General features: G+C 41.7%; 2 protein-coding genes across 5 annotated transcripts in view; one reads left to right on the forward strand and one right to left on the reverse strand.

Annotated features, from left to right (window-relative positions):
• LOC130159440 (transcription initiation factor TFIID subunit 4-like) overlaps positions 1–7,523 on the forward strand; it is a 146,272-nt gene extending 138,749 nt beyond the window's left edge. For both annotated transcript variants that reach the window (XM_056361105.1, XM_056361104.1), the window contains exon 15: positions 5,702–7,523. In XM_056361105.1, coding sequence (XP_056217080.1) covers positions 5,702–5,869 — 168 coding nt within the window. In that variant the 3' untranslated portion in view covers positions 5,870–7,523. The remainder of the gene's footprint in view (positions 1–5,701) is intronic.
• Positions 7,524–8,264: 741 nt separating this feature from the next.
• The window catches only part of KCTD15 (potassium channel tetramerization domain containing 15), a 45,554-nt gene continuing 38,321 nt past the window's right edge, over positions 8,265–15,497 (reverse strand). For all 3 annotated transcript variants that reach the window (XM_056361110.1, XM_056361109.1, XM_056361112.1), the window contains one exon: positions 8,265–11,172. In XM_056361110.1, the coding sequence (XP_056217085.1) occupies positions 11,017–11,172 (156 nt within the window). In that variant the 3' untranslated portion in view covers positions 8,265–11,016. The remainder of the gene's footprint in view (positions 11,173–15,497) is intronic.

A 15,497-nucleotide genomic window follows, 5' to 3' on the forward strand; every position in this document is an offset into this window, starting at 1 on the left:
ATTTTCACTGTATCCACGTCTTAGTATGATTTACTTTCCTCTCATTATTTCTTAATATAAAAATTACTGCATGCTGTCTTTGAAATGTTGCAATTGTGTTGGTATTTGAAGTACTTGTAAATACTTGTGCAAATCAGTTTTTCTGATGTTTGTCTGCAGGGCGAGGTGTGTGTTTATGTGCCCAGGGGAAACGAGATGCATTTGCATCCAAGAGGGTGTAGCAAGCCAACGCGTGCCAAAACGGAGTCTGTAGGAACAGTTGCGCTAAAATAGTACAGGATAAAAATGTTTGCAAATGAAGATAACTAGCTTCCAAAGAAATAATGGTATCTAATCCTCCCCGTAAATGTTGCTGATCTGAAGGCCTAAATGATAGCTTTTGGTGATGAATCGTTCTAAAGACACTTGTAAAGCCACCGTATTGTGCATATGAAGATGCACAATCCTTTTGTGGATATAATTATATTTCATATAGTACTGTTAATCTTTGAGGTGTTGACAAACAGTTATTAATTACTTTTCTGTACTTTGGGGGAATACTGATTTAAGGATGTTTTGGCTCTTATTTAATTCAGTGAAATCATTAGTATTAGCCTCAGTAGGTGCTGAATTAAACCCTAAATTATGTGGGACAGCTAATCATACATAATACTATACCTGTTTTTCATGTACAAAGTGCCTCTCAGCCGAAGATCTACTTTATGCAAGTAAACATCATTGCTGCACAGTATCTCCTGAATATTTCTTATGAACCAAAACCTCCTATTCATAAGAGCAGTCTAATATATACCTTATCTTCCCACTCCTCTTCAGTGCACAGAGGTTGGAGAGACGAAATTCCTGGTGGTTTTTTTACTCCATAGATAGCTTGGCTTTGAATTGTTACTGTATGATTCCTACTTTCAGACTTTGGCTTGAAGTGAAAGTCTGCCACGAGGATGTGCCATGTAGCCTGGGAAGAAAACCAGAAGATCTTTTATCATTATTGCCTTGTCTGTCTGGGTCACAGAGAAGCAATAGCCGCAGATCAAGACTATGTTCAAAGGAGAGATGTCAGGACTGAATTGTTTTCTGGTGAAGGAAGGATGGATAAAATATTAAATGCAGTCTTATATTTGCCCTTATCTTTGTGTTTCCTGACAAGAATATCGTACTGTATTTCCGTGGTTCTGTAATTCAGAGCTGAAGGTATATGGGTTTGTGAAAAAATTGATGTAATTGTTCAACGGTAGAAATCATGATCATAAAAATAAGTGTAGATTTTGTATTACATGTGCTTTCTTACATGAAAGCACTTCTATCTCGAGCAAGGAACACAGTACACTTTTGAGAGTTACTAGGTTTAATTTTCATACACCTGCTGCTGTAATTATTGTAATGTAATGCATAAAGACATTTTTACTTTCTGAGCAGTAAGGAAGTTTGTCCATGAAAATTTCAGAAGAGGTGTATCTGTCTCAGCCCTCTTTTCCAGTAGCTTTTAAACCTTTCAGGAAATACTGATCAGACTGGGGGGGGGCGGGCAGCAGAAGGGGGTACAGAGGTAGGAAGGAGCTCAAGATTTTAAGTCCCTACAACTTCCACGGAAACTGTTGGCTTAGGTACAGGAAAGAGAGACTTGCTGGTCTCGCCAGCAAGGAGAAGGCTGCAGGATGAGCTCGGCAAGCCCAGGTTTGGCTTGGGGGCCATGTGTCTGCTGGGTGGCCGATGAGCACATGCAGCCTGGTGGGTCACCCACCCCGTGGGACACCCACCCCGTGGGACAGCACTTGCCTGGCTGGTAAGTGAGGGTGGGAGAAGAGCCGACCACGGAGTAGTTCTGAGACTGTTTTGAAGAAGGTGCAGGTTTGGGAGGTGGGGGGAGGTTGTGACGGGGGAGGGGGGTACAGCGGACTGAGAGTACTTCTGGAGGAGGTAGGAGGTGAGGAATGCTCCGTAGAGGAGCCGGGTTTATTGTGGTAAGCAGTACCAGGGAAATGTGAGACATCTGTCGGAAATGAGGCTTCGTTGGCTTCTCTGTGCACAGGACTATTTGTTTTAATTTCTACCCTGTCAGTGTGAGAGTGTATTTCTTTGGCAGGTTGTGGTATATTTACCTAGTGATCTGCCAAGTCTTTGGTCAATATTTTATTTGGGACCGTTTTTATTCTCCTTTTCCAACAGCATGAGTTTCTTCATAGAGGGCCATCATGGAAATAGCAAAGAGGCTGAGATGGGTGGCCCAGATCTTGTCACGTCTGGCATGAGTTCAGAAGTGCTTCAACATGTGCACACGGAACCAACAATTACTGTGATTCTTCTTCTTGAGCCATAATTTCAAACTAGGTAGCTTCCAACAGTTGAATTGAGCTTGACAGCTCAATACTTATTTAAAATACTGTAAGCTATATATACATCAGCTGTGCGTATCTGAAGCGCATTAAAGCCCATTAAAGTAAACGGACTCTGACTGTTTCAGCGGGTCTTGGATTACAGGTTAACAGAGAGCACAGCGCCATGGCGTTTTTGTAAATTCCTGCATTTGATTTTCTGTGGATTGATTTTTCTCTTCAGTCCCAGCTGGGAGCAGCACTTAGAGGAGGGGGGTGTCTCAGGTAAGCCCTGTTGTAGCCCATCCCTCTGTAGCCCCCCGAGGAACAGGTGTAGCACAAAATCACGCTGTCTGCTGGCTTCCTTGCTGTCCTGTTGGATTTGCAATTGCCGAGTTCAAGGCAGTCACCTGGGTGTGTTACAAGAAAGCAGGACTGAAGCAGCAAGGGAGGAGAGGCAGTGGGGAGGAGGAGAGGATGGGATGGAAGGGGTAAGAAGTCACTATAACTCATGTATGTAAGCAGTCTCAAAATGAAGAGGCAGAAAGGGTTCGTATATAAATTACATTTTTTTTTTCTGGTCTGGAACATCTGAAATTATAAATAGAAGTTCACTGATACAAAAGCTAGAACTGATGTGTATCTGAGTGGGTGTGATTTGGTAATAGCTTCAGTGTGGCAGGCCAGGAAATAAAGGATGTAAACAATATACAACCATGTATTTTTTTATTAGAGCTTTTATCTTTGTAACTCTTATTACTTGCCATAGATACAGACAACACCGGCGTTGTTTGGGTTAATGTAAAGTCTCTTATGCTGATCAAAAATGTGATTTTTCTTGAGTTTTTCTTGAGATTTTTCTTCAATTCCACTATTCTTGGCAGTTATTTTTAACTATGCTTGCCTCATGTATGTAATGAAAAAATCATGGCATTTAGTAGTCTATATTTTTTATGTAGCATCTGCAGAATAATTTTGAGTACAATGCAGCACCAAAAAAAATGGTCTTCAATTTAGAGATCATATTGACAGATATAAATTACTGTTCTGTCGGTTTACAGATGTACTTCTGCACTTTCTAAAATAATTGTTACAATTTTTTCCACTTTGTAAAACAATTACAGAATTTTCAGGTAACTGATGGGCTTACAAGTGCAATCAGGAAGGTGCATAGCTTAATGCCATGTTATGATGTTGCATTAAGTATATGTTCTTCCTACGTAAAAGTTCAGTATCTCAAGTGATAAATGCAGTGAATATGACTTACCACATCTTAATTCCAGCTACTTTGTCCAAATAGAAAGCAGTCATTTGCTGTAAATGTACCTCAACTGATTCAAGAAATGGTTTTGTGTGAAGAAAAATTTAAAAACTTAAGTAGCTTTTCTGTTAATATTTGGTAAGGAAGTGCAGGATGGTTCTAGTCCCGCACGCTATGGACAGTATTTTTTAGATGTGTTTGAGGTGGCCGCATTTTGTACAAGTGTATTTGTCATTGTTCAGGAGCTGTAGTTAAGATGAATCTGAAATAAGTTTTACTTGGGGCAAGGGGGAGAGATGTTTGGGGAACAGAGAAGATTCAAGAAAAATATTTTTGAGGCAGCTTGATTTAAAATAAACATATATACATAGTTTCTGGGAGAGCTGGAAACAGTGGCAGCAGCCGTGGCAAAGTGAGTGCATGAGCAGAGTGCAGGTGAGAGGCAGCTTAAGGTAGGGTATAGTTCCAGACCTGTAGAAGATAAAGAGTACGAGTTTAAACGCTGCTGCTGCTTTCAGGAATGCAAAGCGTTTTTGTGTAAAGGCTGAATTCAGAGCACTGCTAAATAAATGGACTGTGCACTGGGGATGTGTCTGGCTTCAGCGTGGATGAGCAACCCTTGCAGCTGCAGCACATGCTTTTCCTATGAGCAGTGAGGTTAGGTGGTGAATCAATTAATCTATTAACAAAAACTACTCTGTACTGGGGAACAGAATCCCTCAGATCAATTACTCATGTGGCTCAAAGGTTGTGGGCTTCTCCCTCTCTTGCCTGCAAGCTTAGCCACATTCATTTCTCTACATTAGGCCTTTTGTGTTTGCGGTTACAAGAGAATAGGATTTGCCCCACTAATGTAATTTAATGATCAGGTATAGGAGAAGTAACTTGAATGGTATAGTTCTGCAAGGAGTCTGACTGCTGCTACACAGGGAGAAAAGTAACAGAGAAGACTGCCATGTCTTACTTGCAATAAGCCATCTATGTTTCTCCTACGAACTTTCAGTAGTAAAATTACACTTAACTGTATTTTTAATGGCTAGAATCAAGATCCTACAATATGAATTTCCTGGGGAACGAGAGGTAGGTTATTAAGAGCAACTGTAAGTGATTTTGGGATTTTAAAAGTATTGACAGCTTTGCCAGATGTCTTAGAGGTTTGAAAGGTAATTTAAATCTTTTTAGAGGTTGGAACCTATTTTTCTAAGTTAGAACATTTTATTTTGCCAGAAATCAATTGGAATTAATCAAAACAATGGTCTCCTAAGGATGAAAAAGGGGTTAAACGTGTGTGTGTGTGTGTGTGTGTGTCAGGTTTCGGTTTTAAACTCAACAAGACTGCAGAGACCCTGTAATTACATCCTTTCAATTTCTAAATATTCAGATCACAGTGTTCTCGGGCCCGGGTTGTGAATTTTCTGTCTATATAGAAAGCCAGGATGAGGTATGTAGTAATTTAGTACCATTGAATCCATTTAAAGACTTTATCATCGCGTGGTCCGAGTCTTTGTGATTTTCCTATGTAATTTTCCATCTCTCGGCTGAGCATTGGTTGTGTACTTGAGCAAGATTGTTCAGTACCTCCCCACACTAAAGCCTTTCTCTTCAGCAGTTCCAGAGGAGAGAATCGGGTCCCCGTGGGACTTGCAGCTGCCGAGGTTATTGTAGTAGCAACATCCTGATACACCACTCACCTTTCTCCAGTCCTAGATCCAGGAGTTGGAGTAGGACGGTGTGCATGTTTGATACACTAAAGATGGCTTTATCTGCTGCATAGTATTGTCCTTAAAAGGCTCCTGAAATTAAACTGATCAAATAGGTCAACGGTTTACATGACCGTAGCAGGAGAATTGGTCAGACATATTTGTCTCGAGTTGTAAATGAACAAGGTCTGGCCTCACATGCATTTTTCACTTGAGTTCCTTTACTCAGGTTAACTTGGTGAGACTCAGAAGAATAGAGGGAAAAAAAAAAAAAGGGGGAAAAAATCTCATGTAATACTTTCAGAATTAGGCTCATAATAATCCATTTAAGAGGCTTAAAATTATCCAGCAGTTAGTACTCGTAAACCTGAGAGTACGAGGAAACTCCTTACTGTTGCAGGACTTTTGACTTTGCTGTGTTTTCTTTGCAGGGTCTCGGTATGTCTGGTGGCAGCCAGGCTGGCTTGGGGACCCCTTCATCCAGGCAGTATGCACGACAGAAAATAACTCGCGTAAACCTCAGGGACTTCATCTTCTACATGGAACAGGAAAGAGAAATGAGCCATTCTCTCCTGCTCTATCGAGCTTTGCTTAAATAAAGCCAAGAATTGTACTGATTTCTCCATACAGAAGCTCAACTTGCATTGAAAAGCTGTCATTTTAATGTGCCTTCTATTTTTTTCAGAAGTCAATGTTCCAGTAATTTTGTTTTGTAAAATTGTCACATGCAATAAATCCCCTTTATGTAAAAAAAAAAAAAATACTATAAAAAACACAAAAAAAAATGTGCAAAAGGTTTTCAAATGTTAAATCCACAGATACAACCAACATCAAAGTCTTGCTCCACTTGGCCATTTTAGGTAAGGCTGAAGTAGCTGTCGTTGAAGTGACGCAAATGGGAAGACTGCGGCAATGGCTCACCTAAACCATCCCACGGCAAGGAGGATTGGGACCTAACCGTGGTGTCAACCTGTATGTTCACGTACGGTGCTGGGTTTGTTTTCTTCTTAGTTTTACTAGCACTCTTTCCACTCACTAGCCATGGCGATACCTGTTGTTATTTTAGATGAGTTGTAATTGCAATTTTTTGCACAGCGAAGAGAATAGCCACTGCACACGCTCACAGATTTTATACATTTAGGATTTTTGCTTTTACTGCACAGCTCATTTCCTGAGTCAATTGCTGAACCAAATCCGAAGTGTATGAAATCTGTGTGTTTGGGTCCCAGCTTAGTTACCTTGACTAGCTTCCAGTTGTTTTCTAAAGCTCTTCAACCTTTTGCACATTTGTAGCAACTGGTTAGTAACATGATTCAAAGTTGCATTTTATTTTCTAAAAAATATGTTAATTTATTTATTGCAAAGAGTATGGTTTAATGGTGGTTTTAAAAGAGAGTATTGTTCAGTAAAGATTTTAGAGTATTCTATATGGATTTTTAAAGTCACTGTTAAGTTTTTTGGGGCCACTTCCACTCTTGGAGAATCCCAAGAGCAGGGGCGACCCCCGGCAGCCCGGTGCCGTGGGGCTGGCAGGGCAGCGCCACGTGGGACTGGCGATGCCTTTGCCTGGGACGATTGGACCCGAGGACTCCAGTCCAGAGAGGCTCATGAATAAGCGTGTGACTTTAAGCATAATGAGTAGTTTTAAGTACTTAAAGGTGGGATGAATGCTTTTTAAACACTTTGCTGAATTGGAATTTAAGAGGCCTGCACTAAAGCCAAGTGAAGTTTAGTGTGAGTCTTTTAAATGGCATGGGGATAGGAATATTGAGCAGGCAGGTGGGCACAAGTTGTACTTCAGACATAACAGTATTATCAGTAACCATGGAAGGGAGACATTTGCTTATTTATCTTTTCAATTTTTACTATGTTATGCTTGCCACTTTTTTGAGGCAATATTTTTTTTTTTTGATGGGAAACCATAGTGAAAGCACAAATAGAACTATTTGTCCAATAGTTTTAAAAACAAAAGTTTTAATTATTTTTTAAGGTTTATGAAAAGCAGAAGAAAATTTATACTGCTGCTATTTAGCCAAAAGATTATTCATAAGGTATTTAAGGCCAGGAAGTGTAAAATTATGTTTTAAATGTATTGATAATTTGTACATATTGTTTATAAAGGCCTTGTGTTTATTAGAATTACGTTATTTTGATGATTTCTGTACATACTCGTAAATACCCCCAATTTGTGTGAAAACATACTCCCTTATTTGTACTTATTTTGTAAAGAAATAAAACAATTTACTAAAGTAACACATCGAGTGACATACAGTATTAATTTATCAAACATGAATTTCACATTGTCTTGTAGTTCTTAAGCACTGTTCAGAAACATTTTGCATTAAAATATTAACAGAATACCCACAAAGAAATATTAAAACCAAATACTTCAATGTTTTGTTGTGCTGATTCTTATCCCTTGTCAAACATCTAATAAAATTGTCAACAAACCTCGATGTAATTAATACAGTGAATGAATGCACTCAACAGTTGCTTTCTCAAAAGCGATTAGTCCAGTAAGCACAACATAACATTCTCTTTCGCTTTCTTTCCGAGACGTGGGAGCACAGTGGTGTAACAGGGTTGTACACAAAGTGCTAGTGAAAACTCGTGTTCTTCAAGCCAGTTTCAGTGCTCAGCAACAGCGAATTGGAACAATTTTGTTCAATCGAATTAGGTGAAAAACCGGGCTGCATTTACTTTTTGGCCTGCATAACAAAACCATTTGCTGGCTGCGCACCACAGCTTTGCTGGAGTTTCTATGGTAGTTTAAAACCTGTATTAGCGATGCTGAGCAATGTTCTTAATTAAGTTATGTTGCTACGGTTTAAGGCCAGAAGTAAAAATTCAAATCAGTTTTTGCTGATATTGCTGCCTAAAAATATAGGGAAATAAGTAAAAAAGATATAAATGAAACTGTAATAAACTTTAAATAAGTGACCTGAAGTTACTAACTAAAAGAACATGTCCTAGCTTAACTTTTTTTTTTTAAAAAAAAGGCATATTTCTTCTAACGAAGTGATTGTTTCCACATGTCTTCCTTGCCTTAGCGCTATTTTGCAGTCAATGTTGTGATGTCATGGCTCAAACTTTCCATCTCAAGTTCACATTTAACTTGGCTGGCGCAGCCTGGAACCCTTTACGATGCCACTGTAGCAAGCTGCCCTAAGTACTGGAGCTGCTTTATTGAGCTATAAAAAAAAATACGGTAAACACCAAACTGAAGAAAAACAAACCAACCAACCACAAATAACTTGCAATGTTCTACGCCTATCTAAAAGCATCATCCTGCTTCCAAGGTGGCGGGGGCCGCCTGCCTGCACCTTCGGCGGGAGCTGGACGTGCTCAGCACTCGGCGGGGACTCGGCGCCTGCAGACAGCCCCGGCAGACCTGAGTATCAGTGGCAGAACTGGGCCCCTGTGATTAAATGTAAACGTGAGGTGTTGGCCTTTCTCCCCTGGCTGAGAGGTAACGAACGGAGAGTGTGCGCCACCGACGAGCGCTCAGCCGCGCTCCTGCGGGCTCTCCCGGTGCGGGAGGGCTGGACAGAAGTGTATGTCGGCTAAATCAAGAAGCCGAACAGATTATTTAAGGATACTTTGAACTGAAAGTAAACTCAACGTCTGAAAGTAATAAATAAACCACTTTTTTTTTTTTTTTTTTTCCTTTTTGTAAGACATGGCTACATTAAGCTGAATGGATAAAGGCCAGAGGAGACGCAATCAAAAATTCTCACCTCTTTCAAACAACATGGGAGATACAGTGAGTGTTCCACCCTACTTGCTTATTTTTGATCATTTACTTTACAGAAATGTTTATGGCATGAAGTACTGTATAAGAAATGTGCATACACAAATACATGACAATTATACGTTAAGTTCTTTACAATATTAAATGTATAATATACAATTCTACAGATATCTTACATACAAAGGTGAATGTTGTGCCATATATTCAAATATGGCAATGCCTAGCAACTTTAGAATGTTGTACAAGTATAAAACCACAAAATAAAATAACTTTACAACTCTTTTAAAGTAGACAGATTTGCTCAACTGTTCTGCTAAGTTAGCAGGCCAACACGTATCGGCTAAGATTTCCAGAAGAGATCTTCGAGTTGGGTAACCAAGATAGAAAACACCTGCAGAGGTCCGATTTTCCACGGACAGGTATCCAGCCCTTTTCCAAAAATTAGACCCCTGCCTAGGTTGTGCCTTGGATAGTCAGTACAGCTCATCACTTTTGAAAATAATAGTCTTAAACACGATTTTTGTTATTTTGCCCTATTGTAATCGTTTGGCATGAAAGAATCGTTGACCACTTAGTACTCTGTCCCTTGTTCCATACGGCCGTATTTATGCATCTAAAAAGAGTTTTAAAATTCAGCATCTACAACAGTATTCTATAAATTAACGTGGGCGAAACTGAATTGTGATTAACACATGAATTAGTTATTGAGGACCCAATCATGCTAAACAGCAATAAACAGGATTTAGCAGAATGCTATTTATAACCTTGCACCTGCAAGCACGGTGCCGTCTCCTGAGTTAGGAAGCCCTGCAAGTCAGAGTCGATGCCGATGCGGGGGGAGCAGTAACCCCCTGCAGACAGCGGGCTCGGTTACAGAGAAAACTGTGCAGATGGAGGGCAGCTACGGAATCGGTACTGTAATCATAGTTTAAAATAACAGGGAAAACAATCGAAACCAAAGGTGGACTGCTTTCATCGGACAATGGCAGTAGAGGGTTTTAACATCTTTTTGCAAAAATTCCAGACCCATAAAGAGTAGGCTCGTCCAAAATTCTTAATGTTTCCTCCTAAATGTGGGCTTGTAACATGGTTAGTAAGTAACAAGGGGTGACAGAGCTTGCTTGGCAGAACCACGCTTCTTGGCTGATGCAAAACATTTAACAGTTTCTGAGTCAAAACAAGACTGGCTTTAAGAGAACTATAGCTCCACGTCAGGTATGTGACCCTCGTGTGATGGTGGATGGCATTTCATTTTGTGCTTCCAGATCCCTACTTTTGCAAATATTGGCTTAACTGGCCTTGCCAAATTTTTTGTCGCTTTTTTGTTTCGTCTGTTGTGGGGTTTTTTTTAGTACTGAGCACCAGTTGACTATAAATTGGTCCTTTTCTGGTTCTGGATTCTGTCCAGAGAGAGATATTTCAGTTGGAAATGTTGTATAAAAATAAGCCATTTGCTAGCATGAGTGAGTACAATCACAGAAGTGTAATGTAATGTATGGAGGTGTAAAGCACGCCTGATATGAAGGAGGTGCGGCAGTCAGGGAAGATACTCAGTGCAGTTTTTAGTGTACCATCTTCCTCGCCCAGGTGCCCACTTCCACGCGTCACAGCATCGGGGTATCGTTGGAAAGGCTGACAGAGCCGTTTCTCCTGCTGATCTATTCAAATTGCGTTAACTGGTCTTTCTGCAGAAGTCCGATCTAGGGTCAGGGGTTTGTGAAGCTTTGCCTTTTTCACCACCACAGCTGTTCAGCCCAAAGTACATTCCCAGCAGGCCTGGTACGCTGAGCATGCTCAGGAATTTCATCGTGAAAAACAGACAACTGGTTTTTCAAATGCATTTCATGGCTGGCTATGTGACAGGTAGTTTCAGAATACCACTAATTGGCAACATAAAGTCAAAATCTGTTTGCTAATACTGTTTTGCAAATCCTTAGTGTTTCACATAAGGGACTATTAAACGCTTCTACGGTTACAAAGGAGTACGGGTAGGGTCTAGTCCAGGGGCTCCTGTTTTATTCTGATTGTTGGGGTAGGTTGTGGTCGTCTGTCTTCGCGACACAGCACGTATTCACTGAACTGAGAGGAATCCACCCCACCACCGCATGAAGCTGCCACGTTAAATCCCTTCTGAAATAATCTTTCGAGCACCTGCAATGTGGGGGGAAAAAAATCAGATTATTATTTAGCAAATTTTAGTGATAAAAGCATTCAGAGGCACCGGATCTAAATGATGGATTTAGTCTTTCGAGTCCTTGTTGAATGAATATTATTCAGCTATAATTCTATAACTTATTCTTAAATGACTACACTGTGATTAAAGTCTCGCTCTCAGCAAACCTCTGTAGAAAACAAAAATTAATCAAACAAATAAGTACTCTGCAGAGCAGCTTAGTACACTATATAGTAAAAACCGGACTGCGGTTATATTGATGCTCTCTCTTACTGCTTATAGAAAGCTACGCAGGGTTTAAGTCGTAATAAGAAGTGCCCATTATTCATCAGTAATATGAACAGTCTTACAGAAAGTGGCTGAAAACATTTCTCAGCTCTTCTTTGGCAGATGAAAATGTATCAGGAGCCTGAGTGACACTTCTACCAGATCTTCACGGAAATCGCAGCTGTGATTTTCCCTTGCTGGAAGGGAGCGCTGCTTTTAGCAAAGCACGGCAGGGACGGGGTGTGGAGCCAAGACATGGACAATAGGGAAATGTTCTGGCCCAGAAAAAGGTTAATTTGTATTGCCCAAATATGTATTTTCTCTTTCTCCTTCTAAAGAAAAGTTGGTGCAATTTAGATGCATAAATTTAAGGAGCCCAGAGGCAACTTTAATTTCTGAGACTGTCACACAGCACATTACCCTAGGATATACTGATCTTGGCAATATGATCGGGGCCGTGTTTTCACATGCGTGAGCGTGTTGATATACGGTTTCCCAGCAGAGCAGGATGCACGCAGACTTTGCTCAGCATTGGGTGAGAGCCGATGCCAGATCCACCTTCGGCAGATCTGCAACGCAGAACCCACCGGAGGAGATGCCATGCTGCCTCCCTCCCGCCGGCTGCTCTCCTGAGTCCAGGGCAGCAGCCTGGAAAGATGGTTCCTGTGTTTTCTCTGCTGATAAATGCCACCAAGGGGAGCAGCCTGCACTGTTCTGGAACAGTCTCGCCAAGGTGCTGTATCTGTTGCTACAGCACGCGGGCCCACCGCGCTGGGCAGTGAGCCTGATGACTGACTAACCCTGCTGAACCTGGGGACACCAGCATCCCATGGGGCAGCTGTCTGCCACCCGCAGCGCCAGGGACTAACCTAGCTAAAAACTTGTTCACTCAGCCTAGAGAAGTCTCTAAGCAATACGCCAGCCTTCGGACGGAGTCAACTCGTACACTTTCAGGGGTTTATGTCATAGAAAGAATTTTATGTTTTTCTGGGTTTTACTGGCCCTGCGAGCACTTCAGCAGTTCCCCCTGCTGCAGCAGTCCTTGGAAGCCTGATGTTTCCAGATCCGCACTACAGATCTGCACACCAGCCCGCTGCCCTCGCACACAGACGCACGTGAGGCCACGGTGCACTTCTTAGCGCACCATTCCTTGTGCCTGAATGTTGGCTTTGCTTTCTCCAGAAGCACCAGCTTGGAGCCTTTATGAAGGGTAGCTGATCTCAAAGGGACAGCTGTGTCCCAGCTGGTGTCGCAGTGCAAGGCAAACCACGGCAGCAGCATGTGCTGGTCTTAATCCGTGGGAATCCCCCTTTGAGGTCACCTGTGCTACCCATCTGCATTTTAATCCGCGGTAACTAAAACCTTGTACTTGCTACCCTGGCTGCTGAGGAGAGGCGAAGGAGCGGAGCTGCTCTAGCACAGCTTTGCCTAAGCCGTGCTGAATCTGCGGGGAATCCGCTTGCCTGAGGAGCTCTGCCTGGCCCTGGGACACAGGGACTAAACGTTCTCAGAGAGTCTCATCTGCCAAATCTCACTGACTTTTGCCCTGATTTTTATATACTGTAAGAAAGGTGTAGAACTGAAAGACCAAAAAAGCACTCCAGTGTCTGGAGGAAAAACGAACCTGGAGAGATTAAAAGAAGGGGCGGGAGAGCGGTTATCAAAATACATTCAAAAGAGAGAGAGAGAAAGGTTACAACTCGTATTTGTCTGGGCTGCATGCAGCCTGTAGGACAGAAATGGGCTGCAGACCCTAACACTTGTGCCTGCTCAAATAAGGCGGCAGGAGTCTGGGAGGGAAGGAGGGGTAAGATGTTGTCAGACTGCTGTTTCACAGGCTAGAGTGTATTTTGACTGTATTACGTACCCCTGTTCCTAGACCCAGCAAGACAAAGACGAGAGGCAACCCAGCCACAGGAAAGGAGGCTTCTTCCATTTAACTGGACAGCAAAACAGCGGATTGACAGGTAAGATTTCAGAGAGAGACGTGACTTCAAAATCCTTGCTAAAATTTTTTTTTACAATCAATTTGCTTGTAAGACAAAACAAGCAGAGGGGTGCCCTTGGCTTGCCTCGGTCCAAAGCCGTGGAAGGCTGCACGCTCTGTACCGAGCCAGCTCTCTGCAGCCAGACAATCCAGGTAGACATTACACCTTAGAGCACCGCACACAGAACAAAGCGATCAGTTTTTGCTACCTACGCGCTTGAAGGACTAGACTGCAGGCTATAATCTAGTGTTAAAAACCTTGGTATCATCAATTTTCTCAGCAAGAAACAAAACAGGCCAAATCCTGTAAACAATGCAGAGAATGTTTAAATACTGTCGAGTTTTAAGTGTAACTTGGATGAAGTTGAGCTCAGGTCTATGGAGAAAGGCTGCCGAAGGCTGCTTCCACGTGTGCTGAGCACTGTTTGTATGCGCCAGTGCGTACACAAGACTGAACGGCACGTGGAACATGCACAGATTTAAAGGCCATTTAGTGAATTCGGCTCTATGCACGTTACTTTTTCTGAAGGTACGATACAGACAGAGGGAAACCAGCGAGTATCTCTGAATCAAATCAGAGCTACTTTCCTGTAAATCTCCAAAGAGAATATGCCAAGAAGTAAGTGAGTATCAGCTGTGATTCTCCTACATACAGGGAGACTGACACACAATATTAAACACAGGATTTGTGCTAGGATTTAATATACCCTGTCTTCCAGTATTCCAAGCACATCTGATTTTGTTGGAAGGTTTTCCAAATGGAAACATGATACTTCACTTACTGCATTTCATTTAAATTTTGCAGAATACTAACAAATACATTTTTAATTATGAAGACTCGATGTTCGACATATACAAGCGTCACAGAATTTTCTCTAAGGTAAGCTCATGTATCTCAAGCAGAACCTGTTGCAAGGAATTGAAAAAACTGTCAGTTTTAAGAAAACTCTATACCTATATGTAATTACATATATATGGGTATTACATTCAGAGTTACTATATTTTTTTGGCTAGCACTACCTAATCAGTGTGGACATTCTTTGTTTTACATGCACAGTTTTTGACACAAAACATTTCATGAAAATATGTTCCAAAGATCCAAAGGATCTATAAATACTGCAATTGTGCTACCAAATACATTCAGCGGGGCACAGGGAGACAAAAGCGATGCACCTCAGCAAACAGCAGGCAGACTTACTGTGTCACTCTTTGAGATTCTTTGGAAATGATTCTGCTCTTCCAACCACCTCCCCTCCCAACCCGTCTCCCTTAAGTCTGTGCATTTGCTCCACTGTGCTTCCAACTTCTGACTTAATCTTGTTTTGCCAAAAAATCCTGGGAAGGGGAAGGGCAGCAGCTAAGCACTGACCAGAGTCCATCAGAGCCAATGATAATTAGCTGCTGATTTCATCAGCCTTTGGTCTCAGCAACGCATCATTTTCCAGAAAGTGTTTGAAAACACTTTCTATTAATTATATAGTAAAATGATGTAATTTAGTAAAATGATGTAATTTAATAATATTATTTACACTGCAGACTCTTTGACAGAATTTTTTTTCACAACATGAACATGCGAAGAGACTCTTTGATTCTGTCTGAATTTTGACTGAATTCAAAACACATTCAAATAATCACAATAATTAGCATTAAACTTTTACTACAAGCACACATTTCCTGCCAGTACGCCACCTCGGATAAAACAGAGCCGAGTGCTAAGCCATGTGGGCATCCAGCACTTGGACTGGCGGCTTGCAGTGCTGAGCCCCTCAGCAGCTCGCAGTGACCCTCGTTTGTTTTAGTTTTTCTAATTTCTTGCATGCACCTATCACATGAACAGCATGGCTGAGACATGAACACGCTTCCCTGTCCACTCACCTTAGCTAAACTGCAGCTGCTCCCTTCTCCACCCAGCACAGTGATGAATTCCAGTGACGGCCTCCGACCCACCTCCAGCCGCCTATTTTTGGGGCAGCCCACTCTAAACCTTGCCAAACATGACATTGCTAAGGACTGTGCAAAATTAACCACAGGCATCGGACTGTTGAAAGT

Source organism: Falco biarmicus, chromosome 15 (assembly GCF_023638135.1).
Source record: "Falco biarmicus isolate bFalBia1 chromosome 15, bFalBia1.pri, whole genome shotgun sequence".
Lineage (NCBI taxonomy): Eukaryota > Metazoa > Chordata > Aves > Falconiformes > Falconidae > Falco > Falco biarmicus.